General features: G+C 42.9%; 1 protein-coding gene across 4 annotated transcripts in view; it reads left to right on the top strand.

The window, feature by feature from the left end:
* Positions 1-22516, top strand: part of PAPPA2 (pappalysin 2) — a 565818-nt gene that overhangs the window by 397796 nt on the left and 145506 nt on the right. For all 4 annotated transcript variants that reach the window (XR_009563406.1, XM_060295976.1, XM_030875398.2 and 1 more), the window contains 7 exons: positions 1451-1744; positions 3390-3582; positions 7189-7310; positions 10329-10818; positions 13893-14021; positions 16471-16562; positions 20439-20632. Coding sequence is in view for 3 of the 4 variants with exons in the window: in XM_060295976.1 (XP_060151959.1) it covers positions 1451-1744; positions 3390-3582; positions 7189-7310; positions 10329-10818; positions 13893-14021; positions 16471-16562; positions 20439-20632 (1514 nt within the window). In the remaining variant the exon portion in view is untranslated. The remainder of the gene's footprint in view (positions 1-1450; positions 1745-3389; positions 3583-7188; positions 7311-10328; positions 10819-13892; positions 14022-16470; positions 16563-20438; positions 20633-22516) is intronic.

Below are 22516 nucleotides of genomic sequence, written 5' to 3'. Positions count from 1 at the left end.
GATGAGGTCTAGCTTTGTTTTAGATGTGAAAGTAGACAATATATCTCAGGACAAGTCTAAGCATGGCTTGGTTAATGTCAGCATGTCTGGGCAGACTAGAATAAACTAGAACTTGGATTTAGAAACTGCCCTTTGCAATAAGGTAGTCCCTAATAAGGCAGACTGAGCTGCCCATTACAGAAACCAATGGGTGTGGCACCAGATACCCTGGTGACTGTATCCTGCCCATAAAACCATGTATGTAGTTGTCTATAGGGTATTGTATAGAGTTCAGGAATGGGACATATTGAATATGATCTGGCAAAAGAAAGGCAGGGCTATTCTTCTGGGGGGCCCGCTATACTCAGCAGACTATTGATACAGGGAGGACTTAGGTAGGAGGAATGAAGCAAGTCTGGGGAACTGGGATTGGATCTGGGACACAAGGGCAGGATCAGCCTGGAAATATAGCTAGGATGACTCTGGACACCAGAGGGTTGGTCCAGAGCTGTTGGCATTCCCTGTTCCAGGTACTGGAGATGAAGATGGGTCTGATCCTGACAATGTTTAGGGGTGGAGAAGGAGAGTCTTCAATGGGGAGAGGAGAGAAGCAGGGATTGGGAACTAGACAGATAGAAGTTGGGACACTCAGAGATCCTTAGCCTTTTCTTTTGTAATATACAGTGATACCACTAGGTCTTTCATCTAAGCCCAGATTGGATGCAATGGATGGAACTCTTCTCTGAAGCACCTCCCTTGGTGTTCTCAGGGAGATTTGGGAGGAATGAGAGTGGAGCAAATTCCTGTAGTGCCCATGACATTCAGAATTTCATGGTAGTTCAGTTGGACTTGTCTTTTGTCTCAATGGTTGTTAGCTCCTTGAGATTAGGGGTCATAAAATCAGAAGCAGCATGTACAACTGTCATTTACTAAACTCCTTCAATGTGCCAAATGCTTTAAAAAAAGGAGTGCTCTCATCTCCACTTTACCGACAACAAAACTGAGCTTCTAGAAGGTCAGATAGCTGTTCAGGTCCTCAGAGAATCGCATGTGCTTTCACTTAGACCAATGGCTCTCAACCTGGGAAGTTTTAAAAAATACTGAGGCATGTACCCCATCCTCAACTGTTTGGATTCATTTCACTGGGGCTGGCATTTGGACGTCTGTATTTTTCAACAAGTGATTTTAATGCACAGCCAGGGCTGAGAATCCTGGCCCTCTATAATGTCACCTTGTCTGTATTATTATCCCTGGCATTTAATACAGCACTCACCCAAGACAGAGGTTAAAGACATGTTTGCTGATTGGTTCAGAAGGTATTTGTGGCCAGAGGGAAGACCAGGGACTGAGTGCCACTAGAAGTTATAAAGCATCCCCTTAGAGGCTGGAATTGAACATTCAATGTTTATCAGCAGACAGAGGGTGGCTGTTCATTACATGCTTAGAGATGTTTGCAAACCTTCCATTACAGGTGGTGTTGTCCTCAACCCAGCCTATTATGGCATGCCTGGCCACACCAACATCATGATCCATGAGGTGGGGCATGTCCTGGGACTCTACCATGTCTTCAAAGGGGTCAGTGAAAGAGAATCCTGTGACGACCCCTGCAGGGAGACGGTGCCGTCCATGGATACAGGAGACCTCTGTGCCGACACTGCCCCCACTCCCAAGAGTAAGCTGTGCCAGGACCCAGAGCCTATCAATGACACCTGTGGCTTCACCCACTTCCCAGGGGCTCCATTCAGCAACTACATGAGTTATACAGGTATCACAACAGTCCTGATGTCTTTGTTTTTATTAAGATTACATGGGAACCTTTTGGGGCCGGGAGGGTGGAGGTATGGGAATTAGAGAGGATTATCAAGCAGTCATTCATGCCAGAGAGTTGAAGTGTATTTGTCATGGCATATTCTTTTTTTTTTTTCATGTCTTTGAAGAACTTAAAGAAATATTGAAATATTAAGGGGTCTCATTGCCTAGATTCTCCTCCACTAAAAATTAAAAGATAAGTGTATTTCTATCTCAGTTAAAAAGAGGGAAAAAGCCAAAAGCCCTCTTGAGAGCCCTTTCACCTCTAGAACTTGGTTATTTTGCTTCTTTCCCATATTCGTAGGGATTTACTCTGAAGGAGAGTCCAAAGGTGATGGAGAAAGAGGTTTCTGGTTCAAAGTGGCTCTTTGTACTATTTCTGAAATTGGTCAAGAAGATGGCCCTGGTTAATTTTAAGCTCAGAGTTCCTTTTTCTGTTATGTCATTTTTTAAAGTATCAGATTCTCTTCTTCCAGCACTAGACAAGGGCTGATTCTTAGCTTGCCTACAGAACATGGTACTGTTTCATTTAAAAAACGGTACTTTCTTGGTCCTGGTTTTGTTGTCTTGGATTATGCTTCTTCTTTGTCCTTTCACACCTCCCTTGTTTCTGTCAAAAAGTAATACTACTCATCATCTCCTGATAATGGACTGAAATTTATCCCTAAAATTAAGGACTGATGTGATTTGATGACTTATTCCAGTGGTGAAGGAAGGAAGTAATTTTTCTATAACATCCAGGGGCTTCTTGGTGATAAGTTCTAGATAACTATCCAAAAAAAAAAAGAAAGAAAGAAAAGATAACGGACAGAGGCTGACCATGCTTTTGCAGGGAAGAAAAAGTGCTGAGCTGGTCCTGTCGGTGACCCATCAATATATTCCTATCTAAGCCTCATCTTGGTGCATGGTTCAGGTACATCAAATTCATAAGGACCAGCATCCTTGCCTCTCCCAACAAGCACACAGTGGCCCTTGCCGGGGCAGAGAGACCAGACAATGGGGTGCGGAGGGCAGAGCTATTTAGGCACCACCTTTGAAGTGGACAGAGGAAACATGTAAGAAGCCGAGGGGAGTGTTTCACTGGTGGGCCTTCATGGAAGAAGGCCTGGAAGCTAAGATAACTCCTTTTCTAACCCTATGAAAAGTGTACCTAATAGGAAATTTTACCAGCTCTAAAAGGAAGTTGAGGATCACCATTCCCAGTCCTGCTGCCTGCTCGACTTTTTGGCTTTCTCTCCTCTTGAGCATCTCCATGAATACTCACTAACCTGGGCCAAAGTCATTGGGCGTAAAGCAGGTGTCTGCAACTCCACACATGTTCACGAATTAAAAGGCCATATGCTGAAACACTGCCATCTTGTGGTTTCCTGAGTAAGCAATGTCAGCTCAGAGCAACCCTGAACCCCAGGGCGTGAGTCTCACTCTGGCCAACATCAAGGTAAACACCAAGCCCAACTTACTTTAGAGACAAGCCAGTGCTCTTCTCTGCCTTCTCTTTCCCACCTCCAGCCTAGATATTTCCTGGCAAAATCTATCCCTACCTTGGTGGACATTGCAGGTTAAAACCTCCATCTCTCTTGTTCCCTTTTTTGTCTCTGCAGATGACGACTGCACTGACAGCTTCACCCCTAACCAAGTGGCCCGAATGCACTGCTATTTGGACCTTGTATATCAACAATGGAGTCAAAGCCGAAAGCCCACCCCCATTCCCATCCCACCCATGGTCATCGGGCAGACCCCCCTGTCCCTCACTATCCACTGGCTGCCTCCAATTAGTGGAGTTGTGTATGACAGGTGAGAGAGGCACTGGGATCTTTCTCTGTGGCATTGCTTGTGAACAAGGGGAAGGACGTGAAGTTGGGGGAACCCCAGTTTGGAACTATGAATATGCACCGCTACTCAGGGCTGCCTCCGCCACCCTGCTCAGTACTCATCTCCTGAGCAGAGCTCATGGGGCTCTCACATTCGCCAGTGGGGCATCATATGTGCCCACTCCTTGGCGAGGGGCATCCGGATGTTTCCTGAAATCACATCTGGTGGGCTTCTAGGAGCTGCGAAGGGGTTGACAAATGTGATAAAAAAACGACCTGACAAAACTGAGATGGCATTTGCTGCCTGTCCTGTCCAGGTCAGCTGTTCCTCCTTGGTGTAAGGGTGGAGCAGGGCTTGCTACTTGCACAGTGGTGTCTGGAAGAAGGGAAGTAAGGCATGTTCCTCCAGGCAGTTCTGGGGGTGAGTGGGTGGCCGGCGACTCAAGCTGTGCATCATTTCTAGTGCCTCCTCTGTGTCCTGTTGTACCCCGTGCCTACCCCACTTACGGCTACTATCTTGCGGAATTGTCATTATCTGGTCATTTTCCTATCTGCTCCACTACTCAACTGGCAATTCCTTAGGGTCAGGACTATTTTTTGTATCTTTGTCTCTTGGCCTGCCACAATAAACAGCTAATTTGTGTTTATTGAAGAGAATCATTACACCTAAACTTGGTTTTTATTCATCCTTTGTGTATTGGTATAATGAATACCAGGAAAATTTTTGTGGAAAAGAGAGAAGGTAGGAAAAGGATGACATCTGACAATTGGTGGGAGGATGGGGGAATGTGGTTTAACTGAAAAGGACCAGAACCCCATCCATGACCTGCTCTCCGTTTTCAAAACCTACCACTGTGGGCTATTCGGTCCTTGTATGTGTGAGGTACTGTGCGAGGTAGTTTACCTGCAATTGTCTTATTTAGTCCTTGCAGTGAGCCCAGTCTCTGCTCTATAAGTGAGGAATCCGAGGCATAGAGAAGCACACGGTGGCTAGCCCAGGACACCACAGCTGGATAGAGCTGAATTGGGGGTATCTCCTGGAATTGCAGAAATGGAGGACATGGAATCGATTTGTTTCTTTGAATTTAGAGATTTCCCCTTTAGCAGGTGGAGAGTCCCTCATCTGTGTGTCATGCTTCCCTTCTGGGTGTCAGATCCCAACTAGGGAGCTGAATGTCCCTGAAGCATGTTCCTGTGTACTCCAGCTTTGCTGAAAGCCTGGGAGAGAGGACAGGGAGAGACAGGGATGGGAGGAAGCAGGTGAAGCATTTTTCAAAGTGGCTTTCCCAGCCTTCTGGGATCTTGGAACCTGTCCTGGACACCTGGTGGACACTTAATGCGTGACATTACTTAGACCCCGCAATCCTATAGAGCAGTTTTGATTGTCATCGGCACCCAAGCTCTCATGGGTTCCCTCTGTGAGTCACCATATAGCTCTGTGATGTGTGTAAGAATCCTCTTCCTGCACGTGTGACCTCGTGCAGCTTGGGTTGCTCTGGCTGAACAATAGGTCCTCTGTGGGCATGTGCAGACCCGTGTTTTACATCAGTTTATGTAACACATGTAAACAATTTAATCTTTCAATTCTCTGTCTGGTACAAACGTTACGATAAAGCAGACATCAGTGCTGGCTTGCTGCGAGGCTGTTGGCAGAAAAGGCTGCAGTTGGCTTCCTTTTCTCAGTGAGGTGGGCTACAGCGCTGAGGCCTCCTGACACGTGCGTTGGGGAAACTCACGTCACGTACCCCGCGATTTGTGTCACACTCGGAGTTATGTTTACTCCTCCCCAGTAGGTATTTGGAATCCTTATGTCAGAGAGGAGCCCAACCACGCACTAAGCAGCGGCCCCGGAAGAGCCAAGTGCATCAGGGAAATGTGGTTTGGAGTTGCGTCCACAACAGAAGTGAGCGCTGACTGCAGTCGGGGTTTGGAGTTAACGACACCTTTTGGTTGCCAAAGTACTGGACACTTGATGGTGTTTGGGAACTTGCTCAGAGGAATTAAGAAACTAGTTGTGACTTTAGGCAATTTACTTCATCCCTCTGAGCCTGAGTGTCCTCGTTTGTAAACAGGGTTCTTACAGGGATTAGAAATAATTTATGAAAAGCACCTAGTGGAACAATGCCCGGTGTATACGGTGCTTAATAAATGGGAGCTGGTAGCATACTTATTACCCTTATTTAACTATACTGTTTTTCCATTATATTGCAAGATTTTACTTTTCTCCCTCTACTTGTTGAGAGACCTTGATTTGATGCCTCCGTTTGCAGATGGATCGTTCACAATTGGGCTTCCACAACCTATTAAGTGTAAAATAAGCTACAGGGATATATTGTACATCACAGGGAATATAGCCAATATCTCATAATAGCTGTAAATGGAGTATAACCTTAAAAATGAATTGCTATATTGTATACATATAACTTTTATAATATTGTACAGCAACTATACTTCAATAAATTTTAAAAAGAGATTCTAAGTATCAGAGACAGGCCTCGTCAAGTGATTTCCCCTTGTTATTCAGCTATTGTTGTCATTACCTCTTCAAGATACGGTGCTTGAAGAGCTCTTCATAGGTGTATTAATAGTCTCAAGGATGCGCATAGAACAAGCTCTCACAGAGGGACTGCTGAGGCCAGTCTGTGTCCTAACTGCTGGGAATAGAAAAATCGAGCTTGGTCTGGATCTGCTCCCAGGCAAAGGAGGAGGAATGGGGATGGGGATTCTCAACACCACAGATCAGTGCCCTACAATGGGAGCCAGAATGTACAGTGGGTGCCCAGAAGAGAGAGTGCTGGCCATCCAGAGGATTCAGGCTAAGTGCCACTGCAAAGGCTACATTTGCATGGGTCTTGAAGGACGAGTAGGGGCTTGCTAAACAGAGAAGCTTAGAAGCCTATTTAGCCAGAGAGAGAACAGCAGGTTTCATGGAGCTATGTGAAGGGTATGATGTATTTTGTGAAATGGTGATTAGTTATTGTGATGGGAACATAAATGAAATTCATGAAGGGACTGAAGTAGGTAAGGCTGGAGCTATCCTCTGAAGGACACTGAATCATGGTAAGCAATTTAGATGTATCCCTATAGGCAGTGGAGAACCAAGGAGTGTTACATTTCATATGACTTTTATTGTATGTGTGTGATTAAAAGTAGAGAGTTAAAACATAAGACCACATATAACTAATATGTTTACTGTGAAAATTGTTGTCTGTTTCAGTTAGGGGAATGCAAGGAGGCTTTGGATGACTTATTGAGAGTCAGTGTATAAGTCGTTTTATGTTGAAAGATTCAGATTGTAATTATTTTGTGTTGACTGGATAGAAGGCCTCTTTCATCTCCACAGGCCTCCTTTATGACTTAGTTAAATTCTTCTGCTTCATAACCTTGAGATTTTCATGTCACTATGAATTTTGCAAAGATGAGGTCTATACAAGAAGGAAATGAGTTGAGAAATAGTTGTGTTCTCAGTTACCCACTAAGGCCTCACTCCCCATTGCCACTCCCATGCCCCAAAGGTCTTGTGAATTTCGTTAACCCAGTTCCTCTGATCTATTCTCCCCATCTCCACCCCTGCCCATTGTCTTCCCAGGGTCCCGGGCAGCGTGTGTGGTGCCTGCACTGAAGAAGGGACATTCCGTCAGTACGTGCACACAGCTTCCTCCCGGCGCGTGTGTGACTCCTCGGGTTACTGGACCCCAGAGGAGGCTGTGGGTAAAGGACCATGACTTTTTCATTTACACCTTGGTGGCCAAGGTGGACATGGGGGGTGGAGGTAAAGGGTGGAGCGGTGGCATGGTGAGAAAAAGGTAGTGTGTGTGTGTGCGTGTGTGCGTGTGTGCGTGTGTGTGTGTGTGTGTGTGTGTGATGTGCTGGAAATCTCCAGGGGTCTGGGAATGACTCTACCTCACACCTTTGTGTGGATATCCTTTGTGTGCTTAACGTGCCAGTGGCTATGGTGAAGCAGAGGGAAGCATAGAGGACAGAGGGATGGAGAACTCAGGGGGCAGCTTCAGGAGGAGCTAACTCAGGCATGTCGTATTACATGTGCCTGTCAGCCCATGAAGCAGCTTTGCCACATGACAGCATGAGGTGATTTCATCCTCCCCTCTATCAGGAGGCTAATAGAGAACACGTTGCAGGGAACACTCATACACACTGACTGAGCCAGTTTGGGTGCGGTGGGGTGGACTAGGTGTTCCAAACTGATCATTCTCATCTATGCTATTTTATGAGTCTATTAATCACTGGTACTGGTTGTGCTTTGGATGTCATCTAAGCTAGGCTCTAGGAGAGGGAAAACTTTTTTAGCTGTTCCCTTTCCTGTCCCACCCCCAACTTCTCAGTTACATATTCACTCACCTACGTATAACAGTGCCTCTACGACAAAGTAGAGCATGAATGCTACCCCAGTTCAAGTCCAAAAAATGCTACTGACATGAGTTTTAGCACCTTCTGATGAATGGCTTGACTTCTTCTGTCGTCACCATCTTCAGTGTTTACCTAGTCATCACCTTTCTCTTTTTCTTATATTTATTAAGAGCCTAAAAATGACTCCATAAGACGTGTTGGACAGGTTCCTATTTGAATTACTTTGTAGTCTTGACTCTGATAAGAAAAAAAAAGGAGAACATTGGTCTAAGAGTCTATAGCATCCCCTTGGGCTCCCAGTTACTCAAATGACAGGAGCCTTGAGGAGGAATCTGGGGGGAGACAATTGACTTGATTGATCATATAGAACTTTTTTCAAATGATTTTTCAGGGGAGAATGGAAGGTGACTATAAAATTTACATTGGCACTGAGTACGACTCATTTAGAGATTGGCATTTCATAAAAGGCCATTTTTGTGGCAAACAGTTCGTCCTGTGCTAGTGTTTTAATGCCCATTTGACTCTCTGGCCCTGTACTTTTTTTCTTTTTAATTCTTGGAAAAATTTAAAGTTATCTGGTAGAGGTGAAGGGCATTAGAAATTCTGGGTTCTAACTCTTGTACTGTGTCTCCAGGCATACCAAACTTTTAGGGCCTCCACTTCATCTCTTTACATGAGATCATAATAAAAACTTTCTGACAGACAGTGCTGCTACTGAGTTGGCTTCCAAGGGCCTTTACTCTGCTAGTATTGGGGGATGCCTACTGGAAAATACTGCGAGGAAATACTGGTATTCCTTTGCTTTGAACAGGTGAAGAATCAAGTCATATTTTAAATGTATAAAATGAAAGGAATTGATTCCCCAGCAGAGCACACACAAACACATATATTTACAGATATGATCAAAATGTATTTAATGACACTTAATGGACACTTACTGACCCCCAACTACATTCTGAATGCTATGAGGAATAGAAAATTGAACCAGACATATTCCCTGCTTAATATCATCTTCTTGGAGAGAACTTCCCTGTCTCCCTGATCTAAAATAGCCCCCAGCCTCACACCATTATTCTCTAGTCCTTTATCCTCCTTTATTTTTCTTCAGAGATGACATTATTATACTGATGCCTCTTTATGTATTGTTGTACCTATCACCCTATGGTAAGATATATGTGGTCAAGACTTTTGTCTCTCTTGTTCACTACTCTATCTCTGATACCTAGATTTGTGCTAGGTGTGAAAGAGGTACACAGTCAATTTTTATTGAATTAATGAATGAATGGATTCACAATACAGGGAAGAAACAATAGGGATCATAAGATGTAACACACACACATACACACATTTGAACTTATTTCCTCTGGGCTTTGGAACATTATTTTCCAAATCCTGAAGGGCTAAGCCATTCTATTTTTGCAAATGTAGTTTGCAAATATTTCTAAGGAACACTGTATAGATCTTCTACACTAATCTAGTAAGGCAGGGGTTAAATAGTGCTTATTTTATAAATGAGGAAATTGAGGCTTAGATAGACTGGCCACAGTCACACAGCTAATGCACAGCACCAATTACAGCCTAACTACTGCTGCCTAATTTAGCAGTTTTCTTTCAATTCCCCTCGTGTTATAGGAGAAACCACCTTGTATAGATTATTTCCACAGAGCTGACTTTATATGTTTGCGATATTTGATTTTTCACCATTACCTTTTTACTTGGCTACTGAATCTCCTTTTTTTTCCACTCAAGAAAAGTGTTTCTATTTCCTGCCGGCAGTTTCCTCTGTGTAGTGCTCTACTGGCTTACATATATTTGAACTAAAAGGGAAGTTTCAATGTATGGTTTTAAAGTTTGGCTAACAGTCCATTGGAAGGATTGCTACGGTATGGTCTTACGGTATCAAAGAAGTTTTGTGAAAAGCCTAATTAAACATTGTAGCAACAGCCTGAAACAAACATTGGCCTGATTAGTAAATAAAACAGGGCTTCAGAAGCATTAATTTATCATCAATTATTAGTAAACTAAGTACAAATAATTCTCTTCTGCTCAAGGATTCTTTAAGGACATGACTTACCTTACCTGTATCGGCCTCAAGTTTCCACCTAGGCTCTGGGTCACTCCATTCCGAATGCCATGCTGGATTTCTCTTGTTAAAGGGCACCAGAAAGTGGTGATTTGGAGCATAGTACTTTTGAATTGTTACACCTCTGTCTTCAGTAACACTTAAGATCTAACCTCTAAGAATTTGCTCAAAGTTCTCTTCTGCTTCATTCTTTTTTCTGGCCCTTGATAGGGGCGACTCATTTTCAGATTTTTAATGGTGATTCCTGATGCATCTGTCTTTCTGTTCATCTCCCTCAGGGCCTCCAGACGTGGATCAACCTTGTGAGCCAAGCTTGCAGGCCTGGAGTCCTGAGCTCCACCTGTACCACATGAACATGACGGTCCCCTGCCCTGCAGAAGGCTGTAGCCTGGAGCTGCTCTTCCAGCACCCAGTCCAAGCTGACACTCTTACCCTATGGGTCACCTACCTCTCCATGGACTCCTCCCAGGCGCTTTTTGACACAGAGATCTTGCTGGAACACCAGGAGTCCGTGCACCTAGGCCCCTTAGACACTTTCTGTGACACCCCACTCACTATCAAACTGCACGTTGACGGGAAAGTCTTGGGGGTGAAAGTCTACACCTTTGATGAGCGGATGGAGATTGACGCAGCTCTCCTGACTTCTCAGCCCCACAGTCCCTTGTGTTCTGGCTGCAGGCCCGTGAGGTACCAGGTCCTCCGTGAACCCCCATTTGCCAGTGGCTTGCCCATGGTGGTGACACATCCTCACAGGAAATTCACAGACGTGTGAGTTGGGCAGTAGGGCTTTCTAAACCACGGGGCTTCCTGAGGCTTTGGGAGTGGGTTTGGCTTCCTTTTTCTCCATTTTTTAATATTCTGATATGCCCTTATTTGGAGAAATGTTCAGACTCCCAGAGGGGGTTTTATTCTAAAGTGGCATCTCTGAGATGAACAAAAGTATTTCCCAGAAGGGGCAAGCAGGTGTTCTGACTGATGATGCCATCTTTACGGTTATGGAGAAAAGAGGTTAGTATTTGATATGTTTCAGTTGGACTGAAAATATTAATTGCCATAAATAAGTTGATCAGAGTCAGATACTCCTATCTGGTAACACAATTTGATTTTTGATCCTTGCTTTTAAATAACTTTTAAATAATCTGCCGCAGCTCCTATACCATTCAAAGGTTACAGTCACCTCTTCTACAGCTAAGCAGAGAAACCAAGGGTCCTGCAGACACTATACTCTACGTTCATGACTCATTCATTTTTCTTTCCTCCCTCCCTCCCTCCCTCCCTCTCTCTTTCCTTCTTTTCCAACCCTCCTCTTTCTCTTTCTTCTGTTCTTTCTACATTTAGTGAGTTCTTAAGTGCTCCTGGCACTGTGTGCTCAGTGGTGGGGACACAGACTAAGATAAGATCAATTGGCTTAAAGAGTTCAATGTCCATAGAGTAGGAGGCTGGTATCTCTAAAGGCAAATTTTTCTCACCTCATAATTTTCCTCAGAGGCTGCCCTGAGGGCAGAACTCAGGGTAAAACAAAAGTTTTATCAAAGGTGCTATATTGGTTAGTTTTCGATGCATTAGAAATCATCACAAAACATAGTGGGTTAAAACAACAAGCACTATTTCTCATGGTTCTGTGGGTTGGCTGTGTGTACTCACCTGGACCCGCTTGGCCAGGGCTAGGTGGCCTCAGGTGACCTCATGCACTCATTGGAGGCTCAGCTAAGACACTGACATGGCTGGGAGGATGAAGTTCTCTTTCCCCATTGTCTCTCCTTCACTAGGAGGCTTTGCCTGGGCTTGTTCTCATGCTGGTGGAAGGCTTTCCAGAAGCAGGGATGGCAAGTCCTCAAACACTCACATTTTTCAAGCTTCTGCTTACATTACTCATGACATCATTCCACAAGCCAAAGCAGGTCACAGTCAATTCCAGATTCTGCGGGTGGCAAAATCAATTCTGTTTCTTGATGAGAGAAACAGTAAAGTCACATCACAGAAGGGCATGCATGCATCTGGGATGGGAAGAATTTGTGGCCATTTTTCAGTCTGCCACAGCTACAAAAGAGTAGAGAAAAATGTTCACCTTGAATTTTACTACATTTTTCCTCTCATATTAGCTCTATGAATTAGAGCTAGAAGACAGTGAAATGGTCAAAAAGCTCATGCAAAATAGGAGGATAGATCATGGGATGGATTTGAAAAGAAAAAAATATATTTTGGGGGGGTTTCTTTAGTAAGGCAATTAAAATGATATTTGTTATCTAACTTGATATACACACGTGCATGCGTGCACACACACACACACACCTGTACACACAACCTTTAAGGTCAATAATATCCCATTTTATAGATGAGAGAACTAAGGCTTAACTTTAATTTGGTTGAACAGAGCTCCTAAGCGGCAAGCTCAAGATTAAAATCCAGTTTTCTGACTGAGTCTCATCTTGGTTCCCTTTCCTGAGTAACACATTACCTTTTACAAACTCAGCTCATTGGAGGTCGGGGCTACCTGCTGCTGAGTTTTCTCCACAAGAAGCGTAAACATATCCTGACGCTTCCTTCCAATCCTTTCCCAGCCACAGAGCAGTATGAGACTTTTATGCATGGCTGGATGAGAAGTCAGAAACCACCCTGTGAAAGGGAAGCCATCAGAACTGATTAGGATATAAAACTGGTTTTGCTTTGGAAATATCTGGCACTCTGATGAGGAGTGCTTCCCTACAGAAAGCTAATTTGGAAATTTATGTCTTTCATATTTATGTGTCTTTCCTACTAAAATAACCGAAAGCCAGTACAGAGGTGTTTAAAGCTGTTTTTGAAACCCCACGACATTTCCTGTTTGCTTGTTGCAGCATCAAGCGAAAGAGTAGAGGCTTTGTGGTTGAGTCGAAGAGTGTGTGAAAGAAGAGAGGGTCTTGGCAGGAGATCTGTGGGCACCACTTACGCAGTCCCAACAGCCCTTTGAGATCCTGTTCTCCTAAGTCACTCCCATCCTAGCTTGACTTTAGTGGTACTTTTCCAATTAGGGCAGGCACTGGACAAAAATTAAGTTGAGGGCAGAATTTGTCTTTGGAACCAGCAACCTCCCTCTTGAGTCCCTTCCCCCTTGCAAAATGTTCAGTCTCTCACGTTCTCCACTTGATCAGTGCAATTGGGCTCTAGATAGAATCAGATAAACTCCTTCCATCTCAGATGTCAGTTGATAACTCCATTCCTGGTTTATATGTATTTTGGAGGTTTGGAGGTGGGGAATCATTTAATGCATTTCCAGTTGTGGAATTTCTTGCAGCCACACAACGATGATGGAAGGTGTTCTCACCTCCTTCTAGGAGAGAGTGGCTTTTCCTTGTAAGCATTCTGCCTCCTCAAGATAAGAATTCTCTTGAGAGACAAGAAAACTCTGATTCACAGACCCAAGAAGGGCCTTGCTGAGACCAAACTCTGAAACTTTCATCTTCCGTTCCTATGACTACTTGAATGATACAGAAGACTAGGTTTTCAATAGTTGGTGGTTTTCTGTGTGTATATATAACATGGTAAAGATACACTCGAAATACCATTCTCTTAGATTGCCTAGGACTGCCTAGGACTTAGCTGAGTTCAGTTTTAATTCAACAAGCATTTGTTGTACATTCACTATGTGGAATGTACTGGAAATACAGAACTGAATATGGTTTCAAATATTCTGCTGTTCTGTAAGACTATATGCCCTGATCTTTGTTTCAAACAATGTGGCATATGTTTAACATTTATATTCCCTGTAATATTTATTTTAAACTCCTGCAAACCATCTGAAAAGGACCCAGGGTGTGCCCCACTTTCTGGATATGGTGGTTACAGCCAATTGGTTTCCACAGGGAGGTCACACCTGGGCAGATGTATCGGTACCAAGTTCAAGCTGCAGCTGGAACAGAACTGGGAGAAGCTTCACCTCCTCTGAGCCACATCCATGGAGCTCCTTACTGTGGAGATGGGAAGGTTGCAAGGTGAGGACATACTGTATGCCTGGTATTGTGTGAGGGAGGATGCCCTGCCCTGCTTGGACAAGGAGGGTTAGCCTCAAGTTTCAGCTTGACTGGTTTGGGAAATGTAAGGGGCAGGGCACTATGTGATTCAAGTATTAAACAAAATCTAGGACCTGGTAGATATCTTGAGTGGTCAATCACATCTCTGCATAGTTAAGGATGGGTCCACTTTTATTTAGAGCTCACCCCAGTCATAGATATGGGGATTGATTCTGTGGGGACCCTCTTCAGGTTTCAGAGAACAACTGCTGGGCAGTGACTCAGGGCAGGAATTCATGGTGGAGAAGGTTACTTGCCAAATGGTGCTGAAGGAGGATGTGAGGATAGCTTTTGGATCAGCTGCCGGTCTTATACTACTAATGAGCTGTGTGACCTGAGGAAAATCAGTATAGCTTTCTGAGCTTCACTTGCTCATTTGATCCCTGGAAGACCTGATTGTAATGTAATTTCCAGCTATTCCATAAAATCACCAAGGTAAAAATGGAACCACTTCTTTGCTTTTTTAACATGCCATATTCATTTTTCCATTACCCTTTAGTGACATCAATCTAGAGGACTAATTCATTCTGGTTTGCCTGGGACTTGCCGGAATTTAGCACTGAATACTTCCGTGTCCCAGTGATCACCCTATATTAACCTGTTCTGAATGCTTATCTAACCTAATATGTTACTTATATAAAGCTGCTGGGAGTAGGAGATTAGAAGGCTGGGCACTGTGATTTGTCTTAGATCCTGCATCCTAATAAGATGACTTTTTTTTTTTTTTTTTTTTTGCGGTACGCGGGACTCTCACTGCCATGGCCTCTCCCGTTGCGGAGCACAGGCTCTGGAGGCGCAGGCTCAGCGGCCATGGCTCACAGGCCCAGCCGCTCCGCGGCATGTGGGATCTTCCCGGACCAGGGCACGAACCCATGTCTCCTGCATTGGCAGGCGGACTCTCAACCACTGCGCCACCGGGGAAGCCCCAAATGTCCCAGATCAAGGAAAAGTACCTTAAACCTTTTTTTTTTGGCCACGCTGCACGGCTCGTGGGATCTTAGTTCCCCAACCAGGGATTGAACTAGGGCCCATGGCAATGAAAACACTGAGTCTTAACCATTGGACCGCCAGGGAGTTCCCAGTATCCTATATCTTGAAGACCTAATAGAAAGCAATCTATAGCCTTTCTTGGGGTTTCATCCCATTGTTTAGTAATTACTAAATATTGTTTATCTTTTCAATCTTCTAAGATTCCTAAGCTTTACTGTAAGTCTACTCCTTTTCATAGAAATATAAACAGCAAATGTTTGCAGACCTCAGAACTATATCAAGCGACTGAGGTCACTTTAATACCCAAACCTTGCTAGTTTGCTGCCACCTTCTGCCTTACTCAGTCTCAGCTTGCCCCTTCTCCTCCTCCATCTCAATTAAATATCTCCCTGGGGAAGCCTCACATATGCACAGAGCAAATCTGGCTGTTGTTGATGTTCTCCCTGGCTGCCCCATTTTAAGTCTGCTTCCCTCTAGTTAAGGTGTCTGCAGGACTACATTACCATTACTGCCCAGACAGAGTCCTCCTTGAACAAACTACTTGGCTTTATGTCGTAGCATCTCCTACAGCAGTCCTCCGATGGAGTTTCTGATGCCCCGTGGTGCCACATCTGCCTGCGGAGCTCGGGCAGAAAGAGGCAAGGGCCCTCTTCCTAATCTGATATTACACATTCTAGCCTGAGCTTTGAAACAGCTTCACCTGTAGCAACACCTGCTTGGCTACTGGGCCTCACAAGGCTCTTTATCAAAATGTTCCTTTAGACTCTGCCTGTATTCCCTCTCTGTAAACAGTCATACTTAGTTCTGCCATCCAATGAGAAGATATCTCTGAACTGCAGCTTTGTCTCAGCTAGAGGCACTCCATTACACATGAAGCAGGAAGGAGCTGTACAAATCATTTAATCCACTGTTTAAAACGCGGAAACGTGTAGATCCATTCTAATGGGATCACAGATCCCCAAGAAGTCATCCTCAGATTCTAGTTTAATAAATTTTTATTAGAAGCTAAAAGTTGTCACTTTGGATATCGCTTGTCAGTAAGAAAATGGATAGAAAACAAAGCCACACGTAGATGGGCAGGTTTCCTCCTCACTAGATCAGCTAACTACTTTCAGGGTTCCCCTCATTATGAGGTTGATAGGTCTCTTCTAGTGTAAGATCATCTTCCGGAAACACTGGCAGGACCCCTGGTGGATCTCCTAATGTGTCTGAACCATGAGCTACTTTTCCTGTAAAAGCATTCTCTTAGCTCCTACTTTTCTCCAGCTTGCATTTTTAAACACATAATAAGGAGTTTTAAGAACTTGAAGTGATGGTAACCAAACAAGAAGAATCATTTTATGTATGTATGTATATAAGAATGTACACTTTTACCTTCTAGGAGCCTGGGCGAAGAGTGTGATGATGGAGACCTTTTGAGTGGAGACGGCTGCTCAAGGGCATGTGAACTAGAGGAAGGTTTCAACTGTGTAGGTGAGTTTAGAAACACCTACCTAGGCTTATGTCCTATTTTTGGAGGAGTCTCCGTGTCTTATTTTTGTGAGCTCTTACTGATAATGACAATAACATTTGATGTGTCTATTGTGTGCCTGGCACTAATTGTTTCACATATATTTTCCCATTTAATCCCTACAATAAATATGGTGAGACTAAACGGAGACACAGAGAGCCTAAATAACTTGCTTTCTCTTAATACAGCTAGAAGTGATGACGTCAGGATTTGAACTAAGGAAGCAAAGCTCTAGAGTCTACATGTTAAACCACTAGGTCACCCTGCCTCTTAGATTAATGTTACCCAGGGTTGCTCTTGGGTCCTCATGTCTAATGTCAGACTGTCAGCCAAGTAGCACAATCCCACAGATTCTACATAAAAATTAGGGTAGGGTCCGTTTTAAGCCAAAGGGAGTACAAGATATCTCTTGGTGTCTGTGTTTAATAGATAAGATCATCAAGAATGGCAGAAGGTCATAACATTTCTTAATCCTGGTGAATCACTGGTGATAAATTATTACTAGGTGGCTTTGACTCTAGTCTCTTGATACAAGGAAGGCCCTCTAGAACACTTCTCCCAATTCTGATTAAAACCATCAACAGGCTTCTTTGTAGATTATTTTTCCATTCCCTTATGCATACATTGCAGTGATTCTGTGCAATATACTCATCAAATTACTTTAAAAAGCAGTGCATTTAAAAATATTTTAATGTTTCTAAATCTCAAGGTAAAGTCAGGTATGATTATAATTATGTAGAATTTATTAAGGTATTAAATACTATACAGAACACACAAATGCCCCTGCTCTCCAGAGCAGAATAAAAAATTATAAAACCTTAGTAGTTTTACATCCATCCGTCTAACAAAACATGTTCAGTGCCCACCATATGCCACAAGTCTAATAGAGACCCTTATCCCTTCCTGTGTCCAGCTTCCTTCCCTTATAGAAATCTACCAGTTCTTGAGAGATGGGTCTCTAGCTTTTGCTTACATGCATTTAGCAGTAAAGTATGCACCTTGAAAGAGACCATTCTGTTTAAAAGTAGCATTATCTGTTATAAAATTCTTTTCCCCTTTTCTGGTTTGGAAACTGCGACTCAGAGCATTTTAGTGACTCATCCACAGGCATACAACGAGGTCTCTGCAGAGCCAGCACTGGAACTCAGCTTTCCTAATTCTTAATCAAGTGCTTTTTCCTTGCTATGAAACTACAGAGGATAAATTTTTTTCCAGTTTTATTTGACTACCATTCAGATATTTGAAATGCCTCCCCATTATTCTCCTTTCCAATCCAAACATCCCCTCATGTGATTAGGTTTCCAGACGCTTTCCTATTTACCCTAACCTGGCATGCTTCATGTGGTCAATGCCCAGAAAGGAATTCAATACTCTAGTTGTGGTCTGGCTGTGCAGAATACACTGAACCGATTACCTCCCCTCTTCTGTACACAAGTATTTGTTAATGCCACCTCTGTTTGCATCATTTCTTTCTGGTAGCACATAGTGGGCTCATCTCTCTCTCTCTCTCTCTCTCTCTCTCTCTCTTTATCTCTCTCTCTCACTCTCACACACACACACACACACACACACACACACACACACACACACACACTGCCTTCACCAGTGCAGCTCAAGTCTCATTTAACTTTATAGCTAAATTATTTTAACTTTACAGGGCAAAGTTAGAATGATCTATTCCACAGTTAGACATTTGTTTCAGTGAGTAATATGCTCATAGTATGCTAAGGATGTAGTTCTATTCCATTATTTCTCAAAAGATTAATTTTGAAGGAACCATTGTGAAATGTGTTGTAAAAGTGGTCTGCTATTTTTTCATGGATTTGAAGAAACAGAGGCAAAAGTTTTCATAGTAAACAAAAAATAGAGAAGAAGCAAGGAGAAACAGTCACTGGATTATATAGAAAAACAAAACATGTATATGTATGTATGTTATAAAAGTATGTGATAAATATATATTATAAAAATAGGGCTTCCCTGGTGGCGCAGTGGTTGAGAGTCCGCCTGCGGATGCAGGGGACATGGGTTCGTGCCCCGGTCCGGGAGGATCCCACGTGCCGCAGAGCGGCTGTGCCCGTGAGTCATGGCCGCTGGACCTGTGCGTCCGGAGCCTGTGCTCCGCAGCGGGAGAGGCCGCGGCAGTGAGAGGCCCGCGTACCGCCAAAAAATAAAAATAAAAAAAATAAAAAATAAACATATATTCACATATACATTTATGTGTATATAAAATATGTACATACATATAAACTATACACACACAAAAATGTATATGTGTGTATAAAGTACACATACATATAAACATACATATAAAATATACATATATACATATGTGTATATATATGTATATGTGTGTGTGTGTGTGTGTGTGTGTGTGTGTGTGTGTGTGTGTGTGTATATATATATGGAATCCTCATGGAGAAGTCATTCCAAATACACATATAGTGGTTTTAGGGGAGTGACTTAGAAAGACCATGGCTTTAATGGAATGCAGGAGTTTAAAACCCAAAATAGGCTTAGAACCAAGTCCTAGGAATAGTGGCTTATTCCTGGCAAGTAGAGGTAGATTTACCACAGAAGGGTCTTAGACTTGAAATTATTAAGGATAATAATTAGTAACTACATATTGATGAGCAGCTGAAAAATTACTGGAACCGTCTTGTGGTATTTCTGTGAAGAATTTAAAATAAAAAGAATGGTATAGTAACAGTTAATTTTAGTGATGATGTTACTGAGTGTGTACCTATGTGTTGATTTATTTTAAATCTTGATCTTATTTGCATGTCCTAGTATTTTAAGTAGAAATGAGGAATTAGAATTATGTTACTAATATGGGTAGAAAATGCAATAGTACTTAATAAATGGCTTTATAACTGCATCTCAGCTTTTTACATTTGAAGAAAGCTATTTTACATATCTATGGTTAGTACAGACTGTTCACTTAGTAGGAGTTATCCTATGAGCAAGTATGGACTTGTCCAGGGGATACAGCTTGCTTTACAAGCCCAACGGTTTTTCTCACATATTCATTACTCACACGTTTGCTCTTGAAGACAGTCCTTCTGCCATGGCTTGAGGCAGTGTGGAGTAAGAGACAGCCCCTGAACCTGCCTTGTGTAAGCCTGGCTCAGAGCCTAGTGATATTGCTTCTGCGTCAAGGGAACTTTGGTGAGTCACAGTCACGGAGACTCAGTTTGTCTGTTGATGAAACAAACAAAAAATACATACCTCACATGGTTGTTTTAAGACTGAAAGAAATAATACACGTGTAATCCTTATAAACCTGGAGCCCATTTGTCCATTTCAGAGCAAGTTGCATGGTTAGTTGAAGAAACACAGCAGCAAAAATTTAATTGAAAACAAATCCCTCAAATGTTTTATTTAATATTTCAAAAACTGTGAAGAGGATTCAAGTACATAATACATCCTACCATCTATTTAAATTTCCTTTATTCTTTTGCTTACTTCTCTTGTATCGCCATCTTCCCCTAAGTACCTTGCTCAATGGTTCCTTAAAATTTCTTTCTATATCCAGCCCACAGCTGTTTTTTTTCTCCCTGTTCCTTCTCCCCCAACCCCACCCCCTTTGTATACTTTTTATTATATAAATGGATTTTACCACTCTCCCCATGAAAAAGTATCCTTCTTTTTAGGGGTGTGTGTGTGTGTGTGTGTGTGTGTGTGTGTGCGTGCGCGTGTGTTGTCTATATATTTGGGGTGGGCATTAGACGAGTTGGTAATTACAGTCTTCTCTTTAGCAGGCTGGAGAAAAAAAGGTAATTATTTTTACATGACATGTATAAAAACACTTTTTCAAATGTCATACAAATTTTTCTTGGCAGGGGAGCCAAGCCTGTGCTATATATATGAGGGAGATGGGATATGTGAACCTTTTGAGAAGGAAACCAGCATCACAGACTGTGGCCTCTATACTCCCAAAGGATACCTGGATCAGTGGGCTACCCAAGCTTATTCTTCTCACCAAGATAAGAAGAAGTGTCCTGTTTCCTTGGTAACTGGAGAACCTCCTTCCATGGTAAGTTAAGCCAGAAGAATAGAGTCAAGGCTAAACAAAATTGTGAAGTGATTCCCCCAGATACTTAATGTGAGCATACATTTTCTTCTCCTCACTTTGACACCAAATTTAGTTCTTAATGCACTCAGAATAGGATAATGTTAAATGAAAAGCTTCTAGACTAGCAATTAAATCTCATCCCTCACCCTCACCCCACTTACATTCACTAGTTTTCATCTAGGAACCTTTGACTATGCAATAGCTGACTTCAAGTTACACAAAAGCATCTCAAAATTAGTCTTAGAATACACATATCAGAAATTACACTTGGGCTTTGTGTTTGGGAAAATTTATTTTAAAAGAAGAAAAAGAAGCAGTAAAGAGTCAGAATACCTGGATAACACTATTGGATCTACCAGTATTATTATGATTATTACTAAGTCAGATTTGACATGTCACTTAACCTCTCTGGGCCCCAATTTCCTCATATGTAAAATGGGTATAATAATACCTTTTGCATTTAACTCAGTGGTTTATTACAAGGATCAAATGAAATTTAAAATATGTATTAAAGATCAAAGTATAATTTTTTAATTTTTTTTTTTGCGGTACGTGGGCCTCTCACTGTTGTGGCCTCCCCCGTTGCGGAACACAGCCTCCAGACGTGCAGGCCCAGCGGCCATGGCTCACGGGCCTAGCTGCTCCGCGGCATGTGGGATCTTCCCAGACCGGGGCACGAACCCATGTCCCCTGCATCGGCAGGTGGACTCTCAACCACTGCGCCACGAGGGAAGCCCCCAAAGTATTTGATTTAAATAATTTTTATTATTAAAGAAATTTGAGAGTGAGTACTAAAAACAAATCCGTAGGTATACAATTTTCCATGAATATCTACCTAAATAAATAGAAGATCTTCTGAGAACTCTGAGGACTGACTTCTATGAATCATAATTAAGTACCTAAAAGAAGATTAAGGGCTTTAGTTTTTGGATACTATTCTAGATGTTTCCATTGCCAAATAAACTCTTTCATTCATTATAACAATAAGCAATATAGTCATTTCAACAGAAGTAAGATTTAGCTCTCTAGGTGTATTAGGCCAGGATAGAATTACTGGAGTTTAGCCTTGAGGAGATACCCCCAGACGATTGAGGAACCAGCCAAGGTTGGTGCTGTGGTTCAAGGAACTCATCAAGGACCCAGGGGTCTTTGAGATTTCACCTCTTTCTATCCTTGGCTTGCAGCTTTCTTCCTCAAGCTCATAAGATGACTGCTGTTCCTCCAGGCACGAAGTCATTATTTCAAGTGGGAAGAAGGGGAAAGGTCAAAGGGAGATATTCATACGTGCTAGCTGAGTCTCTTTTTATTGGAAAATGGGAGCTCTTCGGGAACTTTGACACTATAGGCTTCCACCAACATCTCATTGGTCAGATTCAGGTCACTTCATCATTCTTAGTTGTAAGGGACCCTGAGGAGATGAGCATTTATAACTTGATACATTGTCACCTTGAACAAAATTGGAGTTTGTTAATAAGAAAGAAAGGGGAGGGCTTCCCTGGTGACGCAGTGGTTAAGAATCCGCCTGCCAATGCAGGGGACACAGGTTCGAGCCCTGGTCCGGGAAGATCTCACATGCCGCGGAGCAACTAAGCCCGTGTGCCACAACTACTGAGCCTGCGCTCTAGAGCCTGCGTGCCACAACTACTGAAGCCTGCGCACCTAGAGCCCGTGCTCCGCAACAAGAGAAGCCCACGTACCACAACGAAGAGTAGCCCGGCTTGCTGCAACCAGAGAAAGCCAGTGCACAGCAACGAAGACCCAATGCAGCCAAAAATAAATAAATAAATTTATAAAAAGAAAAAGAAAAGAAGAAAGAAAGGGGAATGGATATGGATAGGCAAGTAG

The sequence above is a fragment of the Globicephala melas genome, chromosome 1, assembly GCF_963455315.2.
Source record: "Globicephala melas chromosome 1, mGloMel1.2, whole genome shotgun sequence".
Lineage (NCBI taxonomy): Eukaryota > Metazoa > Chordata > Mammalia > Artiodactyla > Delphinidae > Globicephala > Globicephala melas.
Note: the sequence above shows the minus strand (reverse complement) of the source record. Positions and strands in the feature narration are given on the sequence as shown.